Source organism: Podarcis vaucheri, assembly GCF_965113315.1.
Source record: "Podarcis vaucheri genome assembly, chromosome: Z".
NCBI lineage: Eukaryota > Metazoa > Chordata > Lepidosauria > Squamata > Lacertidae > Podarcis > Podarcis vaucheri.
Window position 1 is genome coordinate 41,212,905 of NC_138758.1, and position 14,268 is coordinate 41,227,172.

At 44.6% G+C, this 14,268-nt stretch overlaps 1 protein-coding gene and 1 long non-coding RNA gene across 6 annotated transcripts in view; one reads left to right on the forward strand and one right to left on the reverse strand.

The window, feature by feature from the left end:
* Positions 1–14,268, forward strand: part of LOC309523720 — a 118,828-nt gene that overhangs the window by 31,960 nt on the left and 72,600 nt on the right. The gene's annotated exons all lie outside the window — the stretch shown is intronic.
* LOC309523705 (uncharacterized protein) overlaps positions 13,292–14,268 on the reverse strand; it is a 91,140-nt gene continuing 90,163 nt past the window's right edge. For all 5 annotated transcript variants that reach the window (XR_014215513.1, XR_014215514.1, XR_014215515.1 and 2 more), the window contains one exon: positions 13,292–13,644. Coding sequence is in view for 2 of the 5 variants with exons in the window: in XM_082207780.1 (XP_082063906.1) it covers positions 13,481–13,644 (164 nt within the window). In the remaining 3 variants the exon portion in view is untranslated. The remainder of the gene's footprint in view (positions 13,645–14,268) is intronic.

Sequence of the window (14,268 nt, forward strand, 5' to 3'; positions counted from 1 at the left end):
CCTTGTTTGCATCCAGATTGCAAAACATTCTAAAACATCGTTGTGATACTTGTCTCCCACCATTCCCTTGAGGAGTTCAAGGCATCCATGAGTTCATTTTGCCTTGTCTTCACAACAAAGGAGATTTGACCAAGAGACAGTGACAGGCCCAGGGCACTCTTCAGAACTGTGTCAAGATTTCAGTGTAAGCCTTATAAGAATATAAGAAGATCGCACTGGATCAGGCCAGTGGGCCATCTCATCCAGCTCCCTCTTTTCACAGTGGACACCTGGATGCCTGTGGAAAACCTGTGAGCAGGACCGGAGGACAAGTGCTCTCTCCCCTCCTGTGGCTTCCAACAACTGGTATTCAGGAACTTTACTGCAGAACGTAGCCATCAGGGCTAGAAGCCATTGACAGCCCTCTCAACGAATTTGTCAAATTTTTTAAAGCCACCCCTTGACTATGAAAAGCCACCCACACTATTCCTACACTACACTGGCTCACTGATTAAAGTTGGTTCAGACACACAACTCTGCTTTTGCAGGAGATATGGCTGTGCTTGGGCCTTAATATGTCTTTTACTTATTATGGGCTGAGCTTACAAAACACACAAGCTCCATAAAAATTACAAACGAGCTGCAAACCTCATTTTTCCTTCTGTGTGCCCTGTGTTTGCCCTTTATGCGCCCACTTTCCCCCTGCCCCCGGTTGTGCAGTCATCTTCCCAAATATGTCACCCCAGTCTGTCTTCAAATTACCCTTTTTATTGAAATCGATAAAATAAAATAAAAAGTGTAGGGAGGGGAACGCAACACTAAAACATTATGGTGGCAGCTTTGTTATAAACTCATTAATGGAGGAACGGCCAACTAGATAGACCTTTAACCACCCTGTCATTGATTCCAGTGCAAGGAGAATGATTAAGTGTGATAATCAGTGGACAGTTGCTGCATTTGTGCTCTGGAAAGGGTTACTTCTAGCTGGGGTCCTGCCAGTGTACCTATCACCAATTGTTTGAAATATAAGGCACAAATGATTATTACCTAGATTTCTTTTGTTTTACTTTTAAGGAAAGGGTTGATGTGCTTAGTTATTTAACAGAAGCCAATGTTCAGTTTGTACAGATCAGCACAAAGTGTAAAGCTCTTCCTGAATTTCTGTACTTCAGGCCACCAGGGGTTGGGTGATTCATGAACTGGAGGAAATGGAGGAGGAGCAAGTGGCCTTCTTCATACTGGTACCCTCCTGATTGTCTTGGCCACATTAGCCCTGGCCAGCACAGAGAGAGCAGTTTGCAGGCTCAATGTACCTTCCAGCCCATCACTTTTAAGTGATCTCTCTCTTAAATGTTTCCTTTCTTTGGAGGGAATGTGGAGCTCTTCAACCCATTACTGATAGTTGCTTCTGAACTAGTCTTGAACTAGACATACAGTGGTGCCTCGCAAGACGAAATTAATTCGTTCCGCAAGTCTCTCCGTCTTGCGAGTTTTTCGTCTTGCGATGCACGGTTTCCCATAGGAATGCATTGAAAATCAATTAATGCGTTCCTAGGGAAACCGCCTTCAGACCAGGTCCGGGGACAGTCTGTCCCCGGACCTCTTCTGAAGGCTGGGGGGGGGGGGACAAGGGCTTTTCTTCCCACGCCCAGCATTTTAAAAAACCCCGGGACAGCGGAGGACTTCTCCGCTGTCCAGGCGATCTTAAAATGCTGGCGGGCGGCATTTTAAAATCGCCCCGGGACAGCGGAGGACTTCTCCGCTGTCCAGGGCGATTTAAAAGCCCCTGGGAAGGCAGGCAGGGGGGACAAAGACTTTCGCCCCCGCCCGCCTTCAGAAGGTGTTCCCGCCCCCCTGCCCGGCTTCGGAGCAGCGTTCCGAAGCCCGGCGGCGGGGGCAGGTGTTCCCGCCCCCCCGCCCGGCTTCGGAGCAGCGTTCCGAAGCCCGGCGGCGGGGGCAGGTGTTCCCGCCCCCCCGCCCGGCTTCAGAGCAGCGTTCCGAAGCCCAGCGGCGGCGGGAGGAGGCGTTCCCGCCCCACCGCCCGGCTTCGGAGCAGCGTTCCGAAGCCCGGCGGCGGCGGGAGGAGGCGTTCCCGCCCCACCGCCCAGCTTCGGAGGAGGTCCGAGGACAGTGGGGAAGACGCGCTGCGCTTCCCCGCTGTCCCGGATATTTCCCTATGGGCTGTCGTCTTGCGAAGCAAGCCCATAGGGAAATTCGTCTTGCGAAGCGCCTCCAAAACAGAAAACCCTTTCGTCTAGCGGGTTTTCCGTCTTGCGAGGCATTCGTCTTGCGAGGTACCACTGTACTAATACTAAATGGCCTCGTTCCAGTAAACCTGAAGGAGCATCTCCACCCACATCGTTCTGCCTGGACACTGAGGTCCAGCTCCAAGGGCTTTCTGGCGGTTCCCTCGCTGCAAGAAGCCAAGTTACAGGGAACCAGACAGAGGGCCTTCTCGGTAGTGGCACCCGCCCTGTGGAACACCCTCCCTCCAGATGTCAAAGAGAACAACATCTACCAGACTTTTAGAAGACATCTGAAGGCAGCCCTGTTTAGGGAAGCTTTTAATGTTTGACGGACTGTTGTATTTTAATGTTTCGTTAGAGGCCGCCCAGAGTGGCTGGGGAGGCCCAGCCAGATGGGCAGGGTATAAATAAATTATTATTATTATTATTATTATTATTATTATTATTATTATTATTATTATTATTATTATTACTACTACTACTACTACTACTACAGTAAATCATTAGGTGTCTCTTTCTCAATCACTGAACTCTGAAACAAGAAAACAAGAAAGTAACAAGCGGGACTGACAACAAATGTTTTGCATAGTTGTAGAATGGGGTAGTCCTCTCTAATAATAATAATAGGAGTAATAATAATAATAATAATTTATTTATACCTCGCCCATCTGGTTGGGTTTCCTCGGCCATTCTGGGCGGCTCCCAACAGAATTAATGTTAATAATAATAAAAAAATCAATAAAACATCAGACATTAAAAACTCTCCAGTGTTCCAGCCAGCCATGCTTTTTTTTCCCTAGAACACTCCATTCCATACCCTCTGGTTTTCAGAGCCCACCCCCTCACGTACTGCATTCCATAGTCTGCAAAGAGGGGAAATGGGGGGGGGTCCATCTCTCTGCACAGAAAAGCACATCATGAAGAAGCATTCAAACTCAGTTTTCTATGTGCAGGGAATACAGGCTTTTGAGTTACAATATTTATTTTCCCAAGTGGAGCATTCAGACAGGAGCTGTCTCATCCACAAACTGAAATTGTACTATTCAGGAACTCTTTTATCACTTGCCTCTACCAGGTTCATATTTTAAATAAATAAATAAATAAATAAATAAATAAATAAATAAATAAATAAATAAATGATAGAGATAGATAGATGATATAGATAGATAGATGATAGATAGATAGATAGATAGATAGATAGATAGATAGATAGATGATAGATAGATAGATAGATAGATAGATAGATGATAGATAGATAGATGATGGATAGATAGATAGGTAGGTAGATAGATAGATGATAGATAGATAGATGATAGATAGATAGATGATAGATAGATAGATAGATAGATAGATAGATGATAGATAGATAGATAGATAGATAGATAGATAGATGATAGATAGATAGATGATAGATAGATAGATGATAGATAGATAGATAGATAGAGATAGATGATAGATGATAGATAGATAGATAGATGATAGAGATAGACGATAGACGATAGATAGATAGATAGATAGATAGATGATAGATGATAGATGATAGATGATAGATGATAGATAGATAGATATAGATGATAGATAGATAAATTTAGTTTTAGTGACTTTTGTTTTTCAAGAAAGCTTCCAGCTCTTTTTATGGAGTGGTAGGGGAGAGTATGTATGTAGTGTTTAGTCCGCTGGGACAGAATATGTTCTCGTAAACAAGTGCCTAGTTGCACTGTGATGAGTAGGGAAGAGGAAGAAATTTGATTCAGCTCGCTTTGAAAAGAGAGCCTATCTGATTTGTACTTTCTGAAACAATAGATGAACCAAAACACAGCCATCCTTTAAAATGTGCACTTCTCCAAGTTTTGCAAAGCAGCTCTCCAGCCAAGTAATGTGTACCCTACTAGGGTAGAATTTGAACTAAAATGCATATATTGTGATTATCTTTGTCTTTAATTTGATTTGCGTTCTCTTGCCTTCATGTGCTTTCAAAGCACTGCATTGTCATACTCAATTCACAGTATCATCCCTGATTGGCTAGGACCACATATGTGATTAATCTATAAAGCATTGCACCCATTCCCAGCTGCCCTAATTTGACCTCCATGTTTGTGTCTGAGGCCATAAAGTAGGCAAATCTGATTGGATATGTGCTGCTGCAGTGCCATATCATCATGTGATTCCTAATTGGATGGGATCATCCATGAGATCATCCACTCACTAATCCTGGAAGGAAAAATAGGGAGTGCCAGAAGTAATGGTACCAAACAGTAATTCACTGTGGCTGCCCCTGTTCTGTGGAATTCCTGTTGAGATACACCCATTTTTTGCGCTTTCTGGTAACAACTGAAATTTTTTTTGTTCCAACAGTCTGTCCCAGCAGGGTAAATGAATCTTTCCCATGTTTTTGTTTCATTTTAATTTTGTTTTAAATGTACAGTGGTATCTCAGGATGCGAACGGGATCTGTTCCAGAGCCCCGTTCGCATCCAGAAGCAAACGTAACTAGCGACGGCACGTCTGCGCACGCGCGCATCACTTTTCGCCGCTTCTGCAAACGCGCGTGACGTCATTTTGAGCTCCCTTACTTCCGGGTTGCCGCAGAGCGCAACTCGAACACGCTCAAAATGAAGCATATTCAACCCGAGGTATGACTGTATTAGCTGTTTTTAACTGTTTGTTGCTGTTTTATTGTACAGTCATACCTCGGGTTAAATGTACTTCAGGATGAATATTTTCGGGTTGTGCTCCGCGGTGACTTGGAAGTAATGGAGCGCATTACTTCCAGGTTTTGCCGCTCACGCACGCACAGACGCTCAAAATGATGTCACGTGCATGCGCAGAAGCGGCGAATCGCGACCCGTGCACACGCAGACATGGGTTGCGTTCGCTTCAGGATGTGAACGGGGCTCCGGAACGGATCCCGTTCGCATCCAAAGGCACCACTGTATATTGCCATGAGACAATTATGCAGAAGGCAATTAATAAAAGAAGTTTTTCTGGAGACACTCATCTGCTGTCTTGACCTGCTGCTCCCAGGGTTGATCTACACATGGGGGGGGGGGGAGAGAGACCTCTATAAATAAGTTAGAAATTAAATTGTTATAACAAAAGAAGAAAAACGCTATGTAAAAATCACATAGAAAATTAATTTGCTCTCTGGCGCCACCTGGTGTTCCATTTTACAACGCATTCAAAGCATTGTGGGGTTCTTTATTAAAGTAGCTGAGTCCCCAGTGGCTCCCAGTATCCTAGTTTTGGATATAATGTTTCTATGTATGGTATCATAAGGGGAAATGGCAGCCAGTGCAAGGGGCATTGGAGGGGATGGCAGGAGGATGGAACTAGTACAGACTATTCCACCTTCCTACAGGGCTCGTATGAAAAGGCAGGGGGATGAGGATTACCTGGGGGTCAAACAGAACTTGGTGGGGCCCTGCCTGATTTGCTCCAATGGAGTAGACTCCACTGTACTAGATGCAACCTATTGTTTCAATGTTCCGTTTAGAAATTCAGTGAGGTGTGGGGCAAAAATTCAGTTTCAAAAAGACCAAATGGAAATTGCGAGAAAGGGAGGAGAACTGAAAGCCAGGAAGAAGTCGTAACCTGTGCCTTTGTGAAAGAAGTCTGAGAGAAGGATGAGCAGAGGATGGAAGAGAGATGCAGGTCAGGAGGAGATTTTGCCCTCCCCCCCCCCATCTGTCTTATGTACAGACATTGACTCCTTCCTTGGACACATCAACCAGGCTGGAACAGAAGCAAAGGAAAGATGGTTGCATCCCTGCCAACAAAAGAGGCCCGTAGGCCTCGCAGAGACCTGACCATGACCTGGAAAATGGCTGCAACGTGTAATGCTGGAAACCTTGACTCATCTCTGAATTACATTTCATAAAAAGCCCATTAAGGTTTGAACTTTGCAAAGCAGTGCATGTCTATATATGTGTGTGATGATGATGTTGGGGAGACTGAAAAGTACCTTTCATAAAGAGCTTATCTGGCCAAGAGATGCACGGCTTTAGAACTGTCCGGCAGAAGCCTTGAGAAGCAAAACGGCTGTAATAGGAAACATGTAAACGCAATTAGGATCCAAATCCGGGGGTGGGGTGGGGGGCGCTGCTGCCACTGCTGGCTCTTTGATCAGATAAGGGGAGAAAAGTGCAGGCAGTTGCTTTTGCTCACCCTTTATATAAAATGATGAATGCTGTCCAACCCAAAAATTATAAGCAATTTCCCATTCCGTTACAGGACACTGTGTTAACTTCTTTGACTAACTGTCATCATTTCTTATCAATGGATTTTGCCCAATGCTATTCCTACTCAGAACAGACCCAATTAGATCAATTGACAAGTTACTCATGCTTGTTGATTTCAACCCAATCAAGTTTTACTTCAAGCAGATGGGCCTAACTTAGGCTCCATCTCCACTATACATTTAAAGTGGTATGATACTACTTTAAATAGTTGTGGCTCCCCAAAGAGTTGTTTCATTTGTTCAGGGTGCAGTTTGTTCAGGAGCTCCTTCCAAACCCTTCTCCATAGCATCCATTTACCTGGAGATGCCAAGGACCTTCTGTTTGTAAGAAATGTATTCCTATCCCTGAGCTACAGTCCTTTCATTTTCTGTATGAATTCTGTACATTTTCTATATGTGGGTTTTTTTCTGAAACTGAAGGATAACCCCCTCCAAATTTGAAATCACCCCAATGTAAAAATCCCAAACGTAAAGAAGCTCAGTGTCTGTGTAACATATTCCCAACCCCCTTGTCACTGATATCACTAATTTCCCGTTCATTGTATGATTTTTCATCATCGATCCTACATTGGGCAAAATTAGATTTACTGTCTTGGTTTCTTACAGAATTACATGGAAAGTGCTGTTTTCATTCCTCTCCAGGACAGTAAAAAGCAATAAAATTCTTGCAGATTTCGACAGCAGGCAATTCAATAAAAAGCTATGTATATTTTATAAGGAACAATAAAAATAAGTCTATAGCTGTATCATAAAGGGGTTGTGGAGAAGCAGCTCTCCCCCCCCCAGTTGTATTTTTCTACTTGGGTCATCTTTGGCGTTCTTGGCTTGTGAATTTGGCAGGCAAGAGTCGGACCAATATCCAGTTCAGGGTCACACTGCTCCGACTGAAAGAAGGGTCTGCCCTCTTCACCAGCAAAATATAGTACAGCATTTATAGTATTTAGATTCAAGGCCTGTCCAATCCAGATCCTGCATACACAGAGGCTGATGCTCCCTGGACACCCTACCCGAATGCTATAGCTCTTGGTGACCTAACCATCAGCGCAAGTTACTTATCTTTGATACACCCAGTAGATCACTGTAGTCTGATGGAGAGTTTCTCCTGCAAGTTCCAAAAATCTCAAGAATCTCTCACTACAGAAATTCAGAGCAGGGCTTTCTCTGTGGCTGCCCCTGCTCTGTGGGATAGCATTCTTGTTAAGATACTACAGGAACTCACAACCTGCACTATCCAGGAATAAAATAAATATATTTTTGTTCTGAAAGGCTTTCCCACCCAGTTGGCTAAAATGGGCCTTTACCATGCATGCCTATTTTGTTCAGGTTCTAGTCTTGTTTTAAATGCATTTGTTGTTTTTAACTCTTTTTTAACATTTCAGTTCTTTATTGCGGTTATTATATTTATTATATGTAAATCGCCTTGAGACAGTGGTTTAAATGGCAATGAATAAATCAATGATGATGATAATCAATAACCATGCTATGCAATGGAGCGCTCTTGTCACATTTCCCCATGGAAGAGTAGCATGTAGGCAAGCAGGGAATGTGTTTTACGCAGTCGCCACTGGTCCACCTCGCTCACAATTAATCTCCACCATTGTTATTTGACCTTGGGTCCCTAAATATACTTGGATTGCAACTCCCTATCACCCCATTAGCTAAACTGCCTGGGGCAATGGGAGTTGCAGCCCTACAATATCTGGGGACCCAAGTCTGAAGATCCTGGCCAGCATCCTGTCCCCAGTGTCCAGGCAAATGCCTCTTGTAGTTTCCAGCAACTGGTTTTCAGACAGTGGAGCTAGCACAAGCCACCAGGGTTAGGAGCCGTTGACATAGTAAATTCATTGAATCCTCTTTTAAAACCTTGCACGACTCAGAACCTCAAGGACTGCCTCTCTCCATACAAACTGACCTGGACTCCTGTGCTTGTCATCTGAAGCCTTTCTATGTCTCCCTATCCCAAGAGGTTCAGAGGGTGGCAAAACAAGAACAAGCCTTTTCGGTGGTGGCAGCTCCCCATCAGTGGAATATTCTCCCCAGAGAGGCTTGCCCGCCACCCACTATTACATGTCTTTAGGTGCCAGGCAAACCAGGTGGTGGTTTCACTTGCGATATACCACTGAGTGAAGCGACCATCGCAGTCTGCCCCTCATGCCAGTCCTGGGCGATGTATCAATACATCACCCAGGCCTATTTAGTTGTGGGAAGCTATGTGGCTACATTTGTGGGTGGGAGAAAAAGATGTGCGGCAGAATCCTAATAAATTAAAACGTTGGTTGTTCCTATTGGGTAATCAGCAAGAATAAAAACCTCACTCCAAATCAGTACTGTATTTAAGTAATTAATCTTTTTAAGCCATGGATGAAACTTGGGCATAGGAGGACTAAATAATAAATTACTACTACTACTACTACCAGTACCACTACTACCAGTGGCGTAGCGTGGGGGGTGCAGGGGGGGCCGGCCTTACAGGGCACAACATCTGGGGGTTAGGGTAAGGGGGCGCAAATCCACTGGTTAGGGGGCGCAAATTACTTGCCTTGCCCCGGGTGCTGACAACCCACACTACGCCACTGACTACTACTACTACTATTACCAACATTACAAAATTCCAGCTGTTTTCTACTCAGTCTTCACCAGTACTTTATCAAGCCCTGACCAAGCCTTCACCTATATCTTGAAGGTGCAAGACCCCCTCCAATAGCAGAACCATATGCTGCAAAGTTTTGCTAAGATGTACCATCTCAGCTTAGAAGTAAGGAATAGCATGTTTGAATATCCTCTCATATAAAAAGCCTTCTGCATATAGAGAAATTGCAAGTTAGGTACACAATTACTTTTCTTTCTTTCTTTGGTTTTAGTGGAGCAATGGAGACATGTTTTTCCTACTGTCTGGGGATAGGCAATTTGTGATAATATCACAAATTTTATGGTCTGGTGTGGGGTTTTTTTAGTATACCTAAAATCCTTTGCTTATTAGAGGCTATCCGACATTTTCTTCAAAAAATTGCTTTGCCCAGATAACAACCATAGAGTTATCAAAATTTTCAAAAGTAGGGGGTCTGTGGCTTGGCTTTTGAAAAATAGGGGGTCCTCAGTAATTAGCTAATTGGGAACCACTGCTTTATATCATGTTTTCATTATTATGCTTTGTAAAATATGTTCTTAATGTTGTGCACTGCCCTAGGATCTTTTGATAAAGAGTGGTATATAAATGAAATAAATATTACAGCCACCTACTTTGATAATAATAATAAAGTCACCCACTGGTCTACCATAGCTCCCCAGAATTTCAGACAAAGGCTCTCTAGAAGCCTTAACTGGAAAAGCCAGCGATTGAACATGGGACTTTCTGCATGCAAAACTAACCCTTGACTGAAATGGATCTAGAAAATCAATGTTTCTGATGTTGTATGGTGTGAATGTGGCCCTAGTGTTGCCCTGAGACAAAGAGGAAGATGCTCAGAAAAAGGCTTAGGTTGGTATTTCTTCTGATTCCCACTTGCCCCGTAGTGACAGCTCCATCCTATCGGTACTTTAGGGCAGATATCTAGTTCCTTATTCAGCAAAGTGAGCAGGAGGACCCCCCCCTTGACACCCTTTGAACTACTGTGTGTTATTACAACCTTAAGTAATAGGGGAATGGCTTCCAAAATATACAAAATTTTACTTAGTAAAGTATCAGGCTCTTTTCAGGGACTATGATCAGTGTGGGTGAGTGATTTGAGCCTCTGGATTGATGAATAAATATGGGAAGAAATATGGTCTAAACCTCCACTTAAAACTACCTCTGTAAGAATACAGGAAGCCACATTGAAAACAATGGCTTCCTCTATTCTGAAGTTTGCAAAGTCATACACATTATGCCAGCTAAAGAAGAGGGAGGGAATAAGACCATTAAATCCAGTTTTTACATTGCTTAACAGGACTAAGACAAATCTATCAATTTCAGTTTTCCTCTGTTTCTTTTTTTCTGGTGTTAAGCTCAATTAGTCTATATTTCTGCATCACTTTGTAAATTTCATTAGTGTTATAGTGCAAATTTTCTCTTAAGATGCACATTGTTGAATGTGATACTGCCTAATATGCACAATTCTGCAAAAAAAAAATCTACCAGCAATTTAGTGCAGAAATTTCTCCTAAAGTACAGTGGTGCCTCGCAAGACAAAAATAATTCGTTCCGCGAGTCTTTTTGTCTTGCGATGTTTTTCGTCTTGCGAAGCACGGTCCGTCGCAACTGCGCCTCTTCAAGCGGCTTTAAGGAAAAGGCGCAAGACGTTTTTGTCTTGCGAAGCAAGCCCATGGGGAAATTCATCTAGCGAAGCAACGCAAAACCGAAAAACCCTTTCGTCTAGCGAGTTTTTCGTCTTGCGAGGCATTCGTCTTGCGGGGCACCACTGTATCTTTGTATGCAATTGTACCTGATATACACAGCTTTTTAAGCAATTTCTCCAATATAATGCATTTTACACGTTATTTTCACTAAGACATGCATTTTATACATATGTTCACCTAATAAGCACATTTCCTTGAGTTGCCCTGGTATCAGAAATCTCAACAAAAAAGTGGGTGGCCATGGACAGACACATCTCCAAGTAGCTCTGATGCTGACATTCTAGCTCATGATCAATAAGATTTCTGGTTCAAGTTCTGGAAGCCCTCAGTTAAGCAGACTTCAATTTGTATCTGTACAATATTAAGTATAAGTTTAGCCCAAGAGATTTTGTGCACTTAGATCTGCCTTCAATATTTAAAGGGATTGTACTGTCAATCGTGTGTGTGTGTGTGTGTGTGTGTGTGTGTGTGAACTTGGTTGCATAATAAAATGTTTCTATCGGATCATTGTGGCTATACCCTCCTTTTACGAGGCTGAGAAAAATTTTTTGCTATGCAGATAATCTGATAGGAGGCACTATATCAACCCCAGGATCCGAGTTTACTCTTTTATACATTCTCCCCATATAATACACTTATTTTATTCAATAGTCAGTGTTTTTATATAATAGTTAAAAAAATACAATGTATGAGTGGCATTAAGCGGGTGCTGGATGCAGAAGGTGGACCATTACGGGCAATGATTGAGTTGAAACCACCAAATTCCATGTATAATTCTGTTTAATATGGATTCCTCCTAGGAAGCTGCCTTATACTGAGTCAGACCATTAGTCCATCCAGTTCAGTGTACTTTGTGCAACTGGTGCTGACTACACTAACCAGAAATGGCCAATGGCTCTCCAGGCTTTCAGACAGAGATCTTTCCCAGGCCTACCTGGAGATGCTGGAAACTGAACCTGGGACTTCCTGTGTGTCAGGCAGATACTCCGAGCCTTGACTCAGTGAGAGGGTGCCCTCCCACTCCTCCTGCAGAAGCCAACTTTTGTTGTTTAGTCATTTAGTTGTGTCCGACTCTTCGTGACCCAGTGGACCAGAGCACCCCTTCATAGATCACTGCCTTGCCGTGGCGAAGGGGCTTGAATAACTCTGAGAAGCTATGAACTATGCCGTGCAGGGCCACCCAAGATGGACAGGTCATAGTGGAGAGCTTTGACCAAACGTGATCCACCTGGAGCAGGAACCGGCAAGCCACTCCAGTATCCCTGTCAAGAAAACTCCATGGACAAAGAAGCCAACTAGACCAGCCATTGAATCTCACTGGTGACAGGATGTCTTCCAGAGCACATGAGGACACCAGGCTAGATGTGGTATGGGGTAGCCCATGTACCACACATATTTTTGTCTTCGAAGAGAGAGGAATGCTGCCCTCCAGCATCTGCCACCTGAAGCACTGGCCTCACCCTGCCATGTAGTAGGGCCAGGCCTGCTCAGGATCCTGTTCCTCCCTGGAACCTATTGCTAGCCTTACACACACACACCAGGAGGTGCCTCCACCCACAGTTTGAGAACTGCACAGACATAGCAACGAAGCTGCATGAGCCTGAGAAGTGCAGGCCTAGCTATAAGCTGTGCTTTCAAGCATCTGGAGCTCATGGACTTCCCGCTCCCCCCCGCCCATGGGTACCACATTCTTGACCTGCTTTGTCCCCGGGGATTTGGGATGTTTACACATCTCACGGTCAAACATTGCAGCCAGAAGCGCCTCGAGTCAACCGGCATCCTGCTTTAGCCTTTTGTCATCTGGGTTCAAGAAGCTCCACCGTGCCCCACCCGGGATGTAAGCAGGATGCGGCGTCTGTTTCCTATTGGGAGAATCTCTCTCTCTCTCTTTAATGCCCTCCTTTGATATCTTCTTTAAAGTTTGTTCCCCTTTTTGTCAGTGGGTGGCTGTTATGAGGTGTTAACATGCATCGAGCAGAGGCGGCAGCAGCACAGATCCCACCAGCCTTTTCCCTTTTTCCGGCTATTTATCTTAATTGTGTTGGCTCGTCCTTGAGTATCGTCCTGCTCTTTTTCTCTGTGGTTTTTATTTTCCGCCCAGCCACCCCGCCCCTTACCCCGCCCTACTCATCTCCCTGACCCACCCCAACCCCCAGCTTCTTCTGTGTTTTCTTCTTGGAGTGGGAAGCTTTTAGGGATCCTTTGATGTATGAGTTAACAGCCACACTCAGCTTGCTTTACACCACCCTCTGCTTCTTACAGAAAGAGCAAAGGTGCGGAATGAGATGGGCACAACTGCACAAAAGCCTGGTTTGTCAAGGCAGAGTCTAGGTAGAGTCACAGGGCAAAGGGTGGCAAGACAAGGCTCATAGCTTCCATCCTCTCTGCCTCTCACATGCCAAGTTTGGAACAAATGGAGCAAGCCTGCCTTTTTAAGCCTCAGAAGGATCTCTGGCTAAGTGTCTGATTCCAGTTACTGAGCATGAGAATAATAATACATCCAGCAAATATATTGTGGTATGAACCACACTCAACTTGAGCAATACATTGCTTGAGAAAGGGGTGGAAAATAGACCTGGGCTGGATCTAGACACAGCAAAAAAGCAATTCAGTTAAACGCGTTGTAAACTTCATACAGGGAAATCCCATTGACAAAAAACAGGATTCAACAGGGCCATCTGGTGTCACAGTATAAAGAGCTTTATCTTCATGAATGTAGCTGAGTCCCTGGTCCACACAGGAGACAAAATGAAGATGTAGACCAAGGATGCAGGGATGCTTTTGAGATCAAGGACCACATTCCATTCTGGGCAGCCTTCTGGGACCCACATGGCAGTCCTGGGCAGTCCTGGATGCAAAAGTGGGCACAGCAATGAATGTAAATTTCATCTTTGTGCAGTTGTCTGGTTCCTACATATGCTCACACACCCCTTTGTCCTCCAAGCGAGAGGCATGGTCAAAGTTCAAGGACACATTCCAGACAGACAAAAACACTAAAGGAAGCTGCAAAGGAGGGCTAGTGAGGGCTGTGATGTAGGGCAGGTCCTGAGGGTCAAATTGAGATGGTTGGAGGCCTGTATTTGACACTCGGGCCTGAAGTTCCCCACTACTGTTGTAGAGTGAGGAGAGAGAATCCTGGATCGTAACAATTCAGGCAGGGAGGGGGGGCTATTTTGGAATGAATCCCCAATGAGATAACACACTTGTACTCCTGAAAGTAAATGGCTCATGAACAAGAAAGATATGCTAAAGCAGGTGTGGGGGCCCAGGGCAGGCATAAGAGGAAGGTGCTCCCAGACAGCTTTGGCTCTGGTGCCCAATTATGCCTCCTGCCTGTGGACCAGTGGCGGAGCTTCATGCTCCGGCACTGGGGGGCGGAGAGCAGGCGGGGCGGGGCTGGTGTGCATCCTGAGGGCATGGTGCACCATCTGAGTGGCCATGGCACCCAGCACGGGCAGGGGAAGCAGTCACG